Here is a 14655-nt window from a genome sequence, read left to right on the forward strand (position 1 = left end):
GTATTTTCACTCTTTAACTCTTACATACATTACCCAAGTTCATAGATTTCCACACTTAAAGTTTTAAATACATTACCGAAGTTCATAGAAATTTTTAAAACTTTGATATGGATATAGCATAACATACGTCTGTATGTAGTTATGTATATTAATTTGCCAATGAAATGAAAGTATTAAAATTGTCCAAGTGGTAAGGCGCGTGAGAGTGGGAATAGCATTGGCTTCTACAATGATACGAAAGTAGCTATCATCATTTTCTACTTCACAAGTTGCAGAAAAACCTCTCATACCTTAATACGGACTTGTATGTGTCGCATGTCTATTGGCTCCTATCTACTTGACAAGGTTCAAGTTTCAGACCAACTTTTGTTATATTTTCGCTTTCTTTTATGCATATACTTATATTTTTTGAGAAATCCCTCTTATTTGCCGGTTTCTAAAAATAATAAATCGTTTCTTATGAGTCAAAAGTACGTGTCTGTTGCTCAAAAAAATGAGTCAAAAGTAATAATCCTAAATCGTTTCTTATGAGTCAAAAGTACGTGTATATGTGTTGCTCAAAAAAAAATGAGTCAAAAGTAATAACAGGGACTAATTGTTTGAGAAAACTCTTATCATATAATAATACATATAAACGTACGTGTATGTTTGATATATCGATAGATATTTGGTGATCACTTTGTTTGTTTGTTTTAGTTTAAGTCACATGTTTTCTTAAAGTCATGCTATTGTCTAAACTGAAAATAACAAGTGAGAAAAAAAAATATCATATATATATATATATCACATGCATACATATAAAATGTACACTTAATTGAGTTTGTTGATTAGTTCTTTATAAGAACTAAGAACCTTTTGAAAAGTAGATTTAACTATGTTATCCAATGTTCTATATTTGGCCATTGCTTGCCAGAGTTTCGGGAGTTAAAGTCTTTTAGATGAGTACATGAATGGTATAAGATAATTTTTTTGTTCATGGGTAATCTCTGATTTAGAGGTACAAAAGTATAAATAGTTTCTTTCTAATATTGTCGACTGAAAGAATTACAAAATCATCGTTGTCTCTATTTAAATAATTTTTATTACACATGTTTATGCAGTTATTATGTGCAAGGTATCAGTTTTCACCACCAACTTTTTCGTACCACCATTGTAATTTGTAAAGTATGCATTTACTTACTAAACAAGTGAAATGATTTTTGAAATCTTTATCTTCCTTTGGACAAAGAATCTAAGAGGGAAGATCTTAGTCGTCTCAGGTGACGTAGGAAGTCCGTGCATATATTTTACAGAAAACAGCTAAAAGACGTCAGAAAGTAAAGAAAACAAAATCTAAACAGTGAGGTTACGGAACAAGCTGGGTGATGTGGTCTGATGGACACGTGTCGACATATAATTGATACGTAGGTAAGTTTTGACTTTTTGTGGGAGGCGTGCTGGCTGAGCCAGAGGAACCACACACCACACCAAGTGTAGCAGTGACTTGTCCCTATATTTTAATTACATTTTCATCCTTGGAGATTTTCAGAGTTTTTTTTTGTTACTGTTCTTGGTTTGTTGAAATGGTACGAGGAAGAGGAAGAAGAAGAAGAGTCAAGACTATCCAAACCTTGGCAGAGTCAACCAAGTGTAGTCTCATTTGGAGTCTTAATATCAACGTTGCTAATATAGTAATTAGAAAACATGGATCAAAGGGCTCTTTATCATCATGTGCAAATGTGGTTCGGTACTTAAAAATCCCTTACCTAGCTAGAAGACGCATGTTTCCATTGGACGTAGCATTGTTCAAAGGCATAAAAGCCAAACACATGTTTTGGTAAAAAAATTCAACAACATTTTCAACATGCGTATATACATTCTTTGTTACTTGAGAAACTCGTCTGTTCCATCAAATTGAGCACTCGTTAGCCTCTTTTGCAAACAACAACACAAGTTACACAACCCCTAGTAAGAAAAATGTAGTTGATTGATGGGATTCACGGGAGGGTCCATCTCATGTTTGTCTCTATTCTGACTGGTCTTACCGCATATCAAATGGCCCATTAGCTCAGTTGGTTAGAGCGTCGTGCTAATAACGCGAAGGTCGCAGGTTCGAAACCTGCATGGGCCAAGTATTTTTTGCTATGATCTTTTTTTTTTCCTAGTCCCGTCCCTAACGTTTGCTTTTCTTACATTCGTATCCGTTATGTTTTATTATGTTAATTTATGTCCAAATTCAATTTTCTAATTACTACAAATCAACTGTCTTTTTTCTTTTTTCTTTTTTTTTTTTCTATTCCAAAGGAAACAAAAACTTCCCACTTGTTAATGCAGAGTAGGGTTTTAAAGCTTAACCTCCTCCAAATTTCTCTCTAAAACAGCAGAGCATTCGCATACAAGGGGATAACTTGAAGAGTCTCCTGTTGATAATAAGAGAGAGAGAGCAATGGAATCGGATCTGAATGACTACACCGTTATCAAGGAAGGAGAAGCTGAGATCCTCCTTCACAAGAAGAACCAAGTCTTCTTCAATAAAGCTCAGGTTCTTCTTATTGTTTCTCTTCCATTGTATTAGCTTATTTGATTTTGTTTCCAAAGTTCGTAGCTTTGTTCAACATTAATTGATTCACATCTTCAATACTTTGGTTTAGTCTATATGAATCAATGAGAAACCAAAAGATCACAACTTTGAATGGTATTTGATTGTTACAACTTTACTTGGTTAGGTGAACAATAGAGACATGTCTATAGCTGTCCTAAGAGAATTTATATCCAAACGCAAGCAAGAGCATGAAGCTAAGCTATCTAAAAGAAACAGATCAGCTTCCAATGTGGTTGACAAGGACTCTTCTCAAGCTTCCAAGGAAGGAACTCCAATTGAGAACGGTGAGCACCAAGTAGCATCTGAAGACCCACCAAGCTCTGCTTCCAAAAAACCTGAAGGAGTTGCACTTAGAGGACTCCAGCCTCCGAAAGTGCTCGAGGTCTTTCCTATGTTCTATATTATTCACTCTCTTGGTTTCATTGCTTGTTGAGATCTTGCAGTTAGATAACTTTTAATGCATTCTCAGGCTTTGTCAGCTTCTGGTTTGCGAGCTTTAAGATATGCGCGTGAAATAGAAGGGATTGGTCAGGTTGTAGCGTTGGACAATGACATTGGTAATCTCCTCCTAATGAATTAGCTTAGAGGGACTTGTAGAAATCTTATCAGTATGCTAAGTTACTAACACTGTGTCCTTTTTTTTCTTTTGATAAGCATCGGTGGAAGCTTGCCAGAGAAACATAAAGTTCAATGGCTCGCTGGCTATTTCAAAGGTGGAGTCACATCATACCGATGCTCGTGTCCATATGCTTACCCACCCTAACGAATTTGATGTGGTAATTCCATGAGTTTTATACTTGTGTTCATTTGCATATTGGTTGTTAGTTTGTTATACTAAAAACTAATCCTGGTTAATAATCTTCTTAGGTTGATCTTGATCCATATGGATCACCTTCTATCTTCCTTGACTCGGCTATTCAATCAGTCTCGGATGGTGGATTGCTGATGTGCACAGCAACTGATATGGCAGTGTTATGTGGCGGTAACGGTGAAGTTTGTTATTCCAAGTGAGTGTTTATGTGAAACATATACCAAGTGTGTCATTTGCCTAAACTGATCTTTAATCTTTTTGATGTAACAGATATGGTTCTTACCCATTGAGAGGGAAGTATTGTCATGAGATGGCTTTGAGGATCCTCCTTGCCAGCATCGAGGTTTGTTTATCTTTAAGCGATTTCCTCTTTTACGAAATAAATCATTTTTCTTATGTTCTTTTTTCCTTAAATGTAGAGCCACGCAAACCGCTACAAGCGGTATATAGTTCCGGTGCTATCTGTGCAAATGGATTTCTATGTTCGTGTCTTTGTACGCGTTTACACGTGAGCTTCTCCTTGTCTAATCAAACATTGTAAAATGTTCTGTTTTGTTTTTTTGATTCACTGAAGCCTCAAAGCGCTTAATCAAATTGTCACAGCTCGGCGAGTGCAATGAAGAACACTCCATTGAAGCTTTCTTACGTCTATCAATGCATTGGTTGTGATTCTTTCCATCTTCAACCTGTTGGAAGGTCTCTTCCTAAGGTATATATGCACCTGTTTGAACATTCTCTATGCAATGCACCTCCTAAGATGATAGAGAAACTTGGATTATTATAGCCAGTGATTCTTGTTGTTCTGACATAATTTTTTTAATCTTGAAACAATTTTCTTATAAATATATATGACCATTGTTTGACAGAACAACAGTGTGAGGTATCTTCCAGCAATTGGTCCAGTTGTGGCACAAGAATGCAACCACTGTGGGAAGAAATATAACATGGGCGGACCGATATGGTCTGCTCCAATCCATGATCAAGAATGGGTTACTTCTATTTTGAACAGTGTTAAATCCATGAAAGACAGGTATCCTGCTTATGACCGGATCTACGCTGTACTTACCACAATCTCCGAGGCAAGTTGCGAGATTTGTTTGTGTTCAGTTTATTAGAATAAACCGTGAAAAGGAGAGAGTTGATTTTATTGCTATATCTATGTTTTCAGGAGTTGGTAGATGTTCCTTTGTTTTTGAGTCTGCATAATCTTTGTGCGACGCTAAAATGCATTTCACCATCAGCTGCTATCTTTCGATCAGCTGTTATCAATGCTAATTACCGTATCTCCGGAACCCATGTGAATCCTCTCGGCATGAAAACTGATGCTCCTATGGAAGTTATCTGGGACATCATGCGTTGCTGGGTAAAACTAAACAGATGATTCAGAATGTCATTAGTGTTTCATTTAACCAAATCTTGTTTTTTTTTACTGGTTTTATTTCTTGGTTGTTGATGTTTGTAGGTTAAGAATCATCCTATAAAGGCGCAAGCCCCTGAACTCCCTGGAAGTGTGATCTTGTCCAAAGAACCATCACACCAGGTCTCTTTTGGTGTCTTTCTCTGCATTGTTAGAAACTGAATAGATTTCAGAGCTTGAATCTTTGTCTTATGTTACCGTTCAGGTTGATTTTTCGCGTCACGTTGGTTCGCTGAGCAAGGCGCAAGCGAAGAAAGTAGCTCGGTTTCTGCCAAATCCAGAGAAGCATTGGGGTCCAAAGCTTAGGGCAGGTCGTCAGATAACGAGCAAACATGTCTCTCTTATTGGTCATGAAGCAGTCAATGGTCATCTTACTCAACACCATGAAGAACTAAAAGAGGAAGAAGAAGCAGTGCAAGAAGATAATACCCAAGAAGAGCTGGATGCAAAGCGCCTGAAGACAACAGAGGATATTGCATCCACATCATAAGAATAATCACAACATGTTAACACACAAGAGATCAGATTTTTGGCTTCAGAAGATTTGTGTTGTACTCTTATGAAGAACTCTGTTTTGTTCTTTTCTGTTTATCAGTTTTGGTATTACTCAAGAGTTTTGACCCACTGTTATTGATTATCTCTGTTGTGATTTTATTAGTTTTCTCATCTATTATTATCCTTGTAGTGACATTTTTGGATAGAAAACAGACAAGAGCAAAGTACTTTATTAAACTGCTTATGGCTGTCAATAAATGTAGTATTCATTCAGAACAAACAAGACAACTGTACATTGTATGCTAAAAAGTTACACAAATGAACGAATACTCTAATTAAATTGTTTATAGTAAACTTATGATATGGGTAAATCATACAAATGGACTAAATTCATAAACCACTAATCATACAACACATTTAGCAGTAGTACCATTGGTCTTGGTCTTGTACTTCAACCTCAGGCACCAAAGAAGAATCATCAAATGATTTCATTTCACTGTAAACCAAACCAATCTCATCGTAGATCTCTTCCCATCTAGGATGAGCCTTATCTGCAATGAAAAACACGTGAAGCTCATCTTTGAGCTCAACCCAACTGCAACCAGGCTCCTTCTTAAGCTTAAAGCTTCTCATACTCCTCCTCAAATCCGAAACCTTCTCCCACATTCCTGCATCTGCGTACACATTCGATAAAAGAGTGTAAGCAGAAGAGTCTTGCGGATCAAGTCTCAACAGAGCAGCCGTTGCTTCTTCCGCAATCTCCACATTGTTTCTATGTATCGCGCAGACTCCTAACAACGTCCTCCATATAACATCGTCTCCTTCAAACGGCATCTCACGGATAAGCTTCAATGCCTTCTCTACCTTCCCGGATTTTCCCAAGATATCCACCATGTTGGAGTAATGAGGCAGCTGAGGATCCAAGCCGTACTCCGTCTTCATCATGTAGAAGTACTCGAGTCCTTTCTCGACTAGACCCATGTGAGCACAAGCTCGCAGTATCGATATGAAAGTTATGTGATTCGGTTTGATGTTTTCGAGTAGCATTCTCTCAAACAGCTTTATTGCTTCCTCTCCTTTCCCGTGGTGTGCATACCCGCTGATCATGGCGTTCCACGTCACGAAATCTCTCTTCAGGGCCTTCTCGAACATTAACCTTGAATCGTGGAGATCTCCACATTTCGAGTACATGTCAACAAGTGTGCTGCAGACATACACATCGGATTGCAACTCTTTCTTGATGACCTGAGCGTGAATCTGTTTGCCTAATCCAGCTGAAGCTAGGTTCGCGCAGGTATCAAGAACCGTTGCGTAAGTGAACTTGTCAGGAGCTACGCCCATCTCCATCATCCGAGTAAAAAGCATCTGAGCATCTTCGCTCTGCTCCTTTGTTACGTATCCGGAAATGATTGAGTTCCATGAAACACACAGTTCTTGCAGTCTCTTGTTGTGCATCTTTTCAACCTCTCCCGGAACATTGCCTAGAAGAAACAAACGACTGTGTATCTTCTCTGCCTCTTCTATCATCCCACACTTCGAATACATATCGATCAAAGAGCAACCAACAGAGGAGTTCGAAGCCATTCCTAACTTAACAACGTTGGAATGGATCTCCATACCGTTACCACCAGCGCAAGCTTTCAAAACGCTTCCAAAAGTAAACTCATCAGGCTCGATTCCAGAGCGGAGCATCGAGACGAAAAGAGAAAGCGTTTCGTATCCTCTCCCGTTCTGCTCATGCGCTGCTATAATCGCGTTCCAAGACACAGCGTCTCTTCTCCTCATCTCCTCGAACACACGAAAGGCTTCACTCAGAGCTTGGCATTTCCCGTACATATCAATAGCAGCGTTTGCAACGCAAACGTCTAGCGACAAGCTGCTTTTCACCGCCAAACCGTAAACCTGAAGCCCCTCTGAAAGACCTTTCACCAAGGCGCAAGCCCTGAAGACTCCTGACAAACTTATTTCGTCAAACCCAAGATCCGTTAACATGAGGCGGTGAAACACTAATAGAGCCTTGAAACCGTGCTCTTCCTGCGAATAGCCAGTAATCATCGCGTTATAAGACTGTCGGTTAAGATTCTCTGACTTGTCAAACAAAATTTGAGCGTCTTGCATGTTATCACACTTCGCATACATATCCAACGTCGCCGTTCTCACTATCCCATCTCCTGCAAAATCAGACTTCAACGCGTGAGCGTGTAACTGACCACCTAACCTCAACTCAGACAACGCAGCGCACGACCTCAATACGCTAGCGTAAATCGACTGGCTCACTCCACCACCTACCTTCTGCATCTCCTTGAAGAACACCAAAGCTAAGGACAGCAAGTTATTCTGAACACAGCCCGCGATTACAGCGCTCCAAGAGACGGAGTTCTTCTCCGGAATACCTCGAAACACTCTAACCGACTCGTCAAACCTCTTACACTTTGCGTACATATCCAACAACGCACTTGCAGCAACCACATCAGCTTCATAACCCACTCTAACAACAACCCCATGAATCTGCATTCCTAAACTGCTATCCTCTAAACACGAACACGCTTTCAAGATAACAGCAAACGTTCTACAGTCGAACCCAACACCTGCCCTCCCCATGTCAACGAAAATCTCAACGGATTTAAAACTCTCGCCGTTTTGCAAATACCCAGAGAGCATCGAGTTCCACGACACAACGTCTCTCCCAGGCATCGTATTGAAGAAAGAACTGGCCTTTACCATGTCTTTACTCTTCGCGTAGCAATTTATCATTGTGTTCCACGAGACAACATCTCTCACGGGCATTTTGTCGAACAACTTGGAAGCAGAGAGTAAATCTCTAGAGTTTGTGTAGACTTGCAGCAAACAGTTTAGGACGAAGGTAGTGGGACGAAACCCAGATAGTATCATATGAGCATGAGCTTGCTTGCCAAGCTCCACCGCTCCTTGCTTCGCACATTCTTTGTAAACAAACGAAAAGTTCGTCGTGCTGATTGAGTTCACTTGTTTCACGAAGTCCGTAAAATAAGAAAGGACAGGAACTCTTCTGTATGAAACTATTTTCTCTGTTAGAGAATTATGGAGTGAAACCACTGCTCTGGTCATACGCAAGAATCTGAGATTCTCCGGCATAACGAACTCGATCTCAGTTGTGTCTAAAGGCGGGATCGAAACGATTAAAACTAATTCGATTCGGTTTACTCGGTTTATTTAAATTAACTTTAATTTCACGATTTTCTAAAAGAAAACAACAATTTGTTGTAGTATAGTGGTAAGTATTCCTGCCTGTCAGGCGGATGACCCGTGTTCGATCCCCAGCAACAGCGCATTATTTTTACACGTCATCAGTTTTTCAGTTACACGTCATCAGATCAGATCATTACGGTTTTCCCTTTGAAATATTCATTTTCATTTTTTTTTTCTTAACATTTCTCTGAAACTCAACAATGGCGTCGACGATGAAGCCATGTCCCATAACCAACCTCGAAGAAGAGGCGGAGGACGGCGGCGCAGCCGTAGAACGTTCGATCTTTACACAGGATGACGAGTCTACGAGCGTATTCGTCTGCGACTCTCCTCCGTTCCACGACAGGGACATCGATTGCGATCCTTATTTCCCTTTCGCAGGCCACCCGATTTCAGATTCCGGATCGGATTCAGAGCTCGATCCGTACACATGTCCCATCGATTTCTTCGATCGAGAGACCTCCGAGGGGGTGTACTTAGGATCTGGAGGACTTACGGGCGATGATTTCAATGTATGGGGCTTTTATGAACCTAAGGAAGAAGAAGAGGAGAGGGAGATAGTCTTGGGGAGTAGATGCGAGTCCGGATCCGGGTCGGATCAGCAACCCGGGCTTCGAGTGACCGGTCTCGATTCGGATTCCGATTACGAAGATGACGTGTTTAATTTCACCTCCGGGGAGAGTGAGAATGTGGCGAATGAGTCGGGTCGGGTCGAGGTTGTTACGGGTCTACCTCCGGTTTGGGATTACGACTTGGGTGATGAAAATGAAGAGTGGGAGGAGGTGCGGAACGCTATTAACTGGACGGTTAGAGCTTTTAGTAGTTCCGAAGAAGAAGAAGAGTTATCTTCGCAATCGAGAGATGATCATGAAGAGGAAGAAGAAGAAGAAGATCATGAGCTTGACTGGCAGGTTTTGATAACTATCAACAACGTTGTTAATTACATTGAACAAGCTGAAGGTATCACGATCATCTCTGGTGATATGGATCCGAGCTATTACATGTATCTAGCTAGCTTGGGTGATGGTGATGCTGCTGATGATGTTATTCTTGGGCACATGTTTGATAACGAAGCTGGAGTCAGGGGGAATCCTCCGGCTGCCAAAAGGGTTGTTGAGGATCTTCCTGTTGTGGAACTTACGGTCGAAGAAGGGGACGTGGTTTGTGCGGTTTGTAAAGATGAAATGGTACTAGAGGAGGAAGTGAAGAGGCTTCCTTGTAGGCATTTGTATCATGGAGAGTGTATTACGCCTTGGCTGGGGATAAGGAATACTTGTCCGGTTTGCCGGTTTGAGCTTCCCACTGATGATCTTGAGTGTGAAAGGCATAGGGGATCACAAAGGAGCAACACCAGTTTTTTCCTTGCCGGGTAGGTATATTTAAAGAAATGTGAAGTATCTATTCGCATGTAAATAGCCACGGTGTAAAAGGCAAGATCCTTGAACTGCTTTGTTTTGTGGGAATCAGCACTTATCGTGAATGCGATAATGTTGAAGTTGTATATATTCCTTTTTATGAAATAAATTATGTTAAGACTTCGAAGTCATATCTTGCAAGTGTTTTTCAAGTTATATTGTCGTCATAGTTGTTGTAATATAGGAATGCAGTCAGGGCATGAAGATGAATCGTGGGGTATTGTTTAGCTGATTGATTCTCAAGTGTAATTAGTTTGCATGATCTGGATAGAGCAAACCTACAGGTTACCTTTTTGTAATGGCTTTGGTAATCTACAGGATGTTACTTGTTCTCTCAGTGTAAAGCTTATGGTTGTATCGATTGTTTGTGGTTTTTGAATTGGTTTTTGGTTTTAGTTTTTCCAAAAACTAGTTTCACGCCATTCAAGATTTTGCCAAAATAGTTTCTCTATAAAATAGGGAATCTGGTTTTTGAGTCTCCTATGCAATTAAAAGGAAAAACCAGAATCTGTGTTTTTGGAGTTTTCTCTATCAAACCTACGGCAACTGTATTTAAAGTAATTTGTTTATGGTTTTTTTTTTTTTTTTTTTGACAACTTTGTTTATGGTTTTTTTTTTGTTATTAATTCAGGTACAATATATATGTATTTATTCAACACATTATTAATACTGGTATTTCTTACGTGAAGATATGCCTCCTTGATAAACAAATATATCTATTAATTTGTAAGAGCCACATTTATTTAACAAAAAGAAATGAAAACAAATCTAATAAATAATAATATCCTTTAAAACTAATTTATTCAATTATAATAAAATTAATAATTATAACTAATAAATTTGGTTAAATTTATATAAAGTTTATAATACAAAATATTAATTAAGACATTATAGTGTATATCAAAGGTTATGAGAAGTATTTATTTATTTACTAAATAAATATTTATAATTGACTGATTATCTAGTTTTTTTTTTTTAACACAAATTTTGATTTTATAAAAGAACACGGGCCAAGCCCAATGGCCGAAGCCCACATACAGAGGCCCACAAACTAATCGGCCAACTAAACAAACCAGACAAAAAACCCTAAGCCCACATTGGCTTAACAGGCCCAAGCCCACCTACTCGAAACCAGCACCGACCGACTCTGGGAAACGCGTGCGTCGAGGAGGCAGAAGCGCGCCACGTGTGAAGATCTTGACCGTCAGTGCGCCACGCGTCGCTCCGCCTCAACCCGACCGTCTCCGCCTTCCCAAGCCGCCGTACCCAACCACTGAAAACCCTCGATTCGGCGGAGCTCTGAATCCCTTCGAGCCTCCACCGCAACCACATCTCTTCTTCACCACACTGAGACCCAGTCGGAGAGCATCCTCCCCTGTGGAGAGCTCATCCGACGGCGACACTACAAACCCTAAAAATCATAACCCGAAGAAACCTCTTCTGCTCCATGACCAGAGCCCATACTCGAGCAGACAACCATCCTCGAGACGCTGAAGCCGGCGACGTAAGACTGACGGAGTCTTAACCTCCCGGGGACTTGAGCTGACGACGACGAAGTTATAGTACCTTACGCCTCCCAGCGACTAGAACCGGCGGCGGCGGAGCTAACTAAACCTCCACCTCCCGGGACAAAAAAAACACAAACATCTTTATCTGTCCGCTCCTTTAGACCTCCGCGTCTTCACACCAGTGACAGAACCACCACCAAGGGTGACTGACCAGAGCTCAGGCAAGGCGGAAGCCGTTATAAACGAAGGTGAAACACAATCGGGGACTTTTTACCGAAGGACGACGGTCTCCGGCAACGGCACGCACGCTCACGTGCCGGCCGTTCGCCGGAGATCTACTTTCTCTCTCTTTTCGCTACTTTCTCTCTCGAAATGCAGTTTTTTCAACTGATTATCTAGTTTAGTTGAATAATTAATGTATGCTATTAATATTAAAGAGAAAAATACGATGGAATGATAGTAGGTTCATATATTTCTTGAAATATATTAAAATGAAATGCAAAAGTTAAATTGGTGTATTGGTCCTTTGAAAAATAAGAGTAAAATAAGAATTAGAAACAAAAATATAAATATAAATATATTTTATTTAGTTAAAATATATTATGTGTATTTCCATATAAATATAAACTTAAATATATTTAAAATACAGCAAGTGATGTTTTCTTTAGTTAATACATTAACGTGTTTTCTTCACTAATAAAATGTTTTCTGAGATGTATCCGTCACTCTCCAGAGTTTAACTTAACTCACTCATCTCTACAGCCCAAGCAAAGAAGCTCCACCGACGATTCCTTCCAATCGAAAAATCCCGATCTGAAACAAACTAACTGCTCTAGGTGAAAAAAGTTTATCTATAGCAATGGCGGTGGCCTTCCGTGGAGGCCGTAACGGAGTCGGAACCGGACTCCGGATCTTCATCTCCGCCTTGTTCTCTTTCCTCTTCCTCGCCACCTTCTCCGTCTTCCTCAACTCCTCTCGTCACCAGCCTCCTCACGATCACGTACGCCTCCTCTCAATTCTCTTTGTTTATGCTTCGATTCAATCAAATTTAGAAATGATTCCTCTGAATCTGAGCTTCGATTCGTCTAAACAATAACTCTAATTGCTCGTTTATACTTTGATTCGATCAAATTTAGAATGAATTCACTGAATCTGAGCTTCGGTTGTTCGTTTTGTTCTGTAGACATTGCCGAGTGGTGGAAACGCGTATATGCAGAGGACGTTTCTGGCTTTACAATCAGATCCTTTGAAAACTAGGTTGGATATGATCCACAAGCAAGCCACTGATCATCTCACGCTTGTCAATGCATATGCTGCTTACGCTAGGAAGCTGAAACTCGACGCTTCTAAGCAGCTGAAGCTCTTTGAGGATCTAGCTATCAACTTCTCTGATCTGCAGTCCAAACCTGGTTTGAACGGCAATGCTCTTGAGGAGGATGCGTTTAGGCTTCTCGAGAAAGAGGTGAAAGATAAGGTGAAGACAGCGAGGATGATGATTGTTGAGTCCAAAGAGAGTTACGATACGCAGCTCAAGATCCAGAAGCTGAGAGATACGATCTTTGCTGTCCAGGAACAGTTGGCGAAGGCGAAGAAGAGCGGCGCCGTTGCGAGCTTGATCTCGGCCAAGTCTGTTCCTAAGAGTCTTAACTGTTTGGCGATGAGGCTTGTGGGGGAGAGGATCAATAATCCTGAGAAGTATAAGGATGCTCCGTTTGATTCGGCTGTGGAGGATCCGAGTCTTTACCACTACGCGATTTTCTCTGATAATGTGATTGCTGTGTCGGTTGTGGTGAGATCTGTTGTGATGAATGCTGAGGAGCCGTGGAAGCATGTGTTTCACGTGGTGACTGATCGGATGAATCTTGCGGCTATGAAGGTTTGGTTTAAGATGCGTCCTTTGGACCGTGGTGCGCATATTGAGATCAAATCAGTGGACGAGTTCAAGTTCTTGAACTCTTCTTATGCGCCGGTGTTGAAGCAGCTGGAGTCTGCCAAGTTGCAGAAGTTTTACTTTGAGAACCAGGCGGAGAACGCTACTAAAGATGCTCATAGCCTCAAGTTCAAGAACCCGAAGTATCTCTCCATGCTGAACCATCTCAGGTTTTACTTGCCGGAGATGTACCCGAAGCTGAACAAGATCTTGTTCTTGGACGATGATGTTGTGGTGCAGAAGGACGTGACTGGTTTATGGAAGATCAACTTGGATGGGAAAGTGAATGGAGCTGTTGAGACGTGTTTTGGCTCTTTCCATCGATATGGTCAGTACCTAAACTTCACTCATCCTCTGATCAAAGAGAGCTTTAACCCCAATGCTTGTGCTTGGGCCTTTGGGATGAATATATTTGATCTCAATGCTTGGAGGCGCGAGAAATGCACAGATCAATACCATTACTGGCAGAACTTGGTAAGTCCATATCTTTTTTAGTAACTTATGCATTTCAAAGCTCTTATCTTGCGTTGATTGTGTGTTATCTCTGAGCAGAATGAAGACAGAACTCTCTGGGAATTGGGCACGCTGCCTCCGGGACTGATGACATTCTATTCAAAGACGAAATCACTGGACAAGTCCTGGCATGTGCTTGGGTTAGGCTACAACCCGGGAGTGAGCATGGACGAGATAAAAAAAGCAGCGGTGATACATTACAATGGAAACATGAAACCATGGCTAGACATTGCAATGAACCAATACAAGTCTCTCTGGACTAAATACGTCGATAACGAAATGGAGTTTGTGCAGATGTGCAATTTTGGTCTCTAGAGGGACACAGAGATGGACAAAAAGATCAAACCCGAAGAACTGAAAGATATTGATAAGAGGTAAACTCGAATCGATATGTTTCAGACATTCAGAGCATTCTTTAACTGATACACGTTTATCTTCTCTATATATAGGGTTACAAAGTATTTTGCTTGTTCTTTCTGTTATAGTTCTGTTCTTATTTTTGTTATTGTAACACTTCACAGCAAAAGCTTCCTCCAAAATTGCAATGTCTCTCTTTGTTGTGTCTTTCATACTTGTCTGCCTAAGATTAAGAAACTCATGTCCTATAATTTTAAACCGTTCCCTCATAAATATTCACTTTTAGAGGTATTGACTTGTGTGTATGAACTCAAACTTGAAGGTTGAGTTGTTTCAAAGCATTTGTGTTGGTGGTGAATGAGGAATTTATTGGAGAGAACATTTTTTTTGCAAGTGTTTT

The 14655-nt window shown here is 40.4% G+C and overlaps 4 protein-coding genes and 1 non-coding gene across 6 annotated transcripts; 4 read left to right on the forward strand and 1 right to left on the reverse strand.

The window, feature by feature from the left end:
- Positions 1-2036: 2036 nt before the first annotated feature.
- Positions 2037-2110, forward strand: TRNAI-AAU. Its single transcript has one exon. It is a non-coding gene; the product is annotated as a tRNA-Ile (tRNA).
- Positions 2111-2299: 189 nt separating this feature from the next.
- On the forward strand, positions 2300-5541 carry LOC106404184 (probable tRNA (guanine(26)-N(2))-dimethyltransferase 2). The gene is made up of 12 exons (XM_048746041.1): positions 2300-2521; positions 2706-2963; positions 3051-3138; positions 3236-3357; positions 3449-3588; positions 3663-3735; positions 3812-3900; positions 3996-4101; positions 4259-4471; positions 4561-4755; positions 4855-4932; positions 5015-5541. The coding sequence occupies exons 1-12, from the start codon at positions 2426-2428 to the stop codon at positions 5297-5299; spliced, it is 1743 nt and encodes a 580-aa protein (XP_048601998.1). The 5' UTR covers positions 2300-2425; the 3' UTR covers positions 5300-5541.
- Positions 5542-5552: 11 nt separating this feature from the next.
- On the reverse strand, positions 5553-8462 carry LOC125580828 (pentatricopeptide repeat-containing protein At3g02330, mitochondrial-like). Its single transcript, XM_048746040.1, has one exon. It carries the CDS (start codon positions 8416-8418, stop codon positions 5722-5724), a length of 2697 nt encoding a protein of 898 aa, XP_048601997.1. The 5' UTR covers positions 8419-8462; the 3' UTR covers positions 5553-5721.
- Positions 8463-8686: 224 nt separating this feature from the next.
- LOC106404194 (E3 ubiquitin-protein ligase CIP8-like) lies at positions 8687-10074 on the forward strand. The gene has a single exon (XM_013844935.3). The coding sequence runs from the start codon at positions 8733-8735 to the stop codon at positions 9903-9905; it is 1173 nt and encodes a 390-aa protein (XP_013700389.2). The 5' UTR covers positions 8687-8732; the 3' UTR covers positions 9906-10074.
- Positions 10075-12128: 2054 nt separating this feature from the next.
- LOC106352208 (probable galacturonosyltransferase 9) lies at positions 12129-14546 on the forward strand. Of its 2 annotated transcripts, XM_048746043.1 has the most exons (4): positions 12174-12260; positions 12301-12455; positions 12639-13859; positions 13938-14546. In XM_048746043.1, exons 2-4 carry the CDS (start codon positions 12315-12317, stop codon positions 14211-14213), a joined length of 1638 nt encoding a protein of 545 aa, XP_048602000.1. In that variant the 5' UTR covers positions 12174-12260; positions 12301-12314; the 3' UTR covers positions 14214-14546. The 2 variants fall into 2 exon arrangements, with proteins under 2 accessions (XP_048601999.1, XP_048602000.1); XM_048746042.1 differs by having other exon boundaries at positions 12129-12455.
- Positions 14547-14655: the final 109 nt, after the last annotated feature.

The sequence above is a fragment of the Brassica napus genome, chromosome C1, assembly GCF_020379485.1.
Source record: "Brassica napus cultivar Da-Ae chromosome C1, Da-Ae, whole genome shotgun sequence".
Lineage (NCBI taxonomy): Eukaryota > Viridiplantae > Streptophyta > Magnoliopsida > Brassicales > Brassicaceae > Brassica > Brassica napus.

What these genes read in the sequence shown, in the direction of transcription:
- LOC125580828 (XM_048746040.1), bottom strand. Translation starts at nt 8,418, where the DNA reads ATGCCGGAGAATCTCAGATTCTTGCGTATGACCAGAGCAGTGGTTTCA.
- LOC106404194 (XM_013844935.3), top strand. Translation starts at nt 8,733, where the DNA reads ATGGCGTCGACGATGAAGCCATGTCCCATAACCAACCTCGAAGAAGAG.
- LOC106404184 (XM_048746041.1), top strand. Translation starts at nt 2,426, where the DNA reads ATGGAATCGGATCTGAATGACTACACCGTTATCAAGGAAGGAGAAGCT. An exon ending in TCCTCCTTGCCAGCATCGAG is followed by an intron (nt 3,736 to 3,811) that starts GTTTGTTTATCT and finishes CCTTAAATGTAG; the next exon opens with AGCCACGCAAACCGCTACAA. An exon ending in CCAAAGAACCATCACACCAG is followed by an intron (nt 4,933 to 5,014) that starts GTCTCTTTTGGT and finishes GTTACCGTTCAG; the next exon opens with GTTGATTTTTCGCGTCACGT.
- LOC106352208 (XM_048746042.1), top strand. Translation starts at nt 12,315, where the DNA reads ATGGCGGTGGCCTTCCGTGGAGGCCGTAACGGAGTCGGAACCGGACTC. An exon ending in ACCAGCCTCCTCACGATCAC is followed by an intron (nt 12,456 to 12,638) that starts GTACGCCTCCTC and finishes TTTGTTCTGTAG; the next exon opens with ACATTGCCGAGTGGTGGAAA. An exon ending in ACCATTACTGGCAGAACTTG is followed by an intron (nt 13,860 to 13,937) that starts GTAAGTCCATAT and finishes ATCTCTGAGCAG; the next exon opens with AATGAAGACAGAACTCTCTG.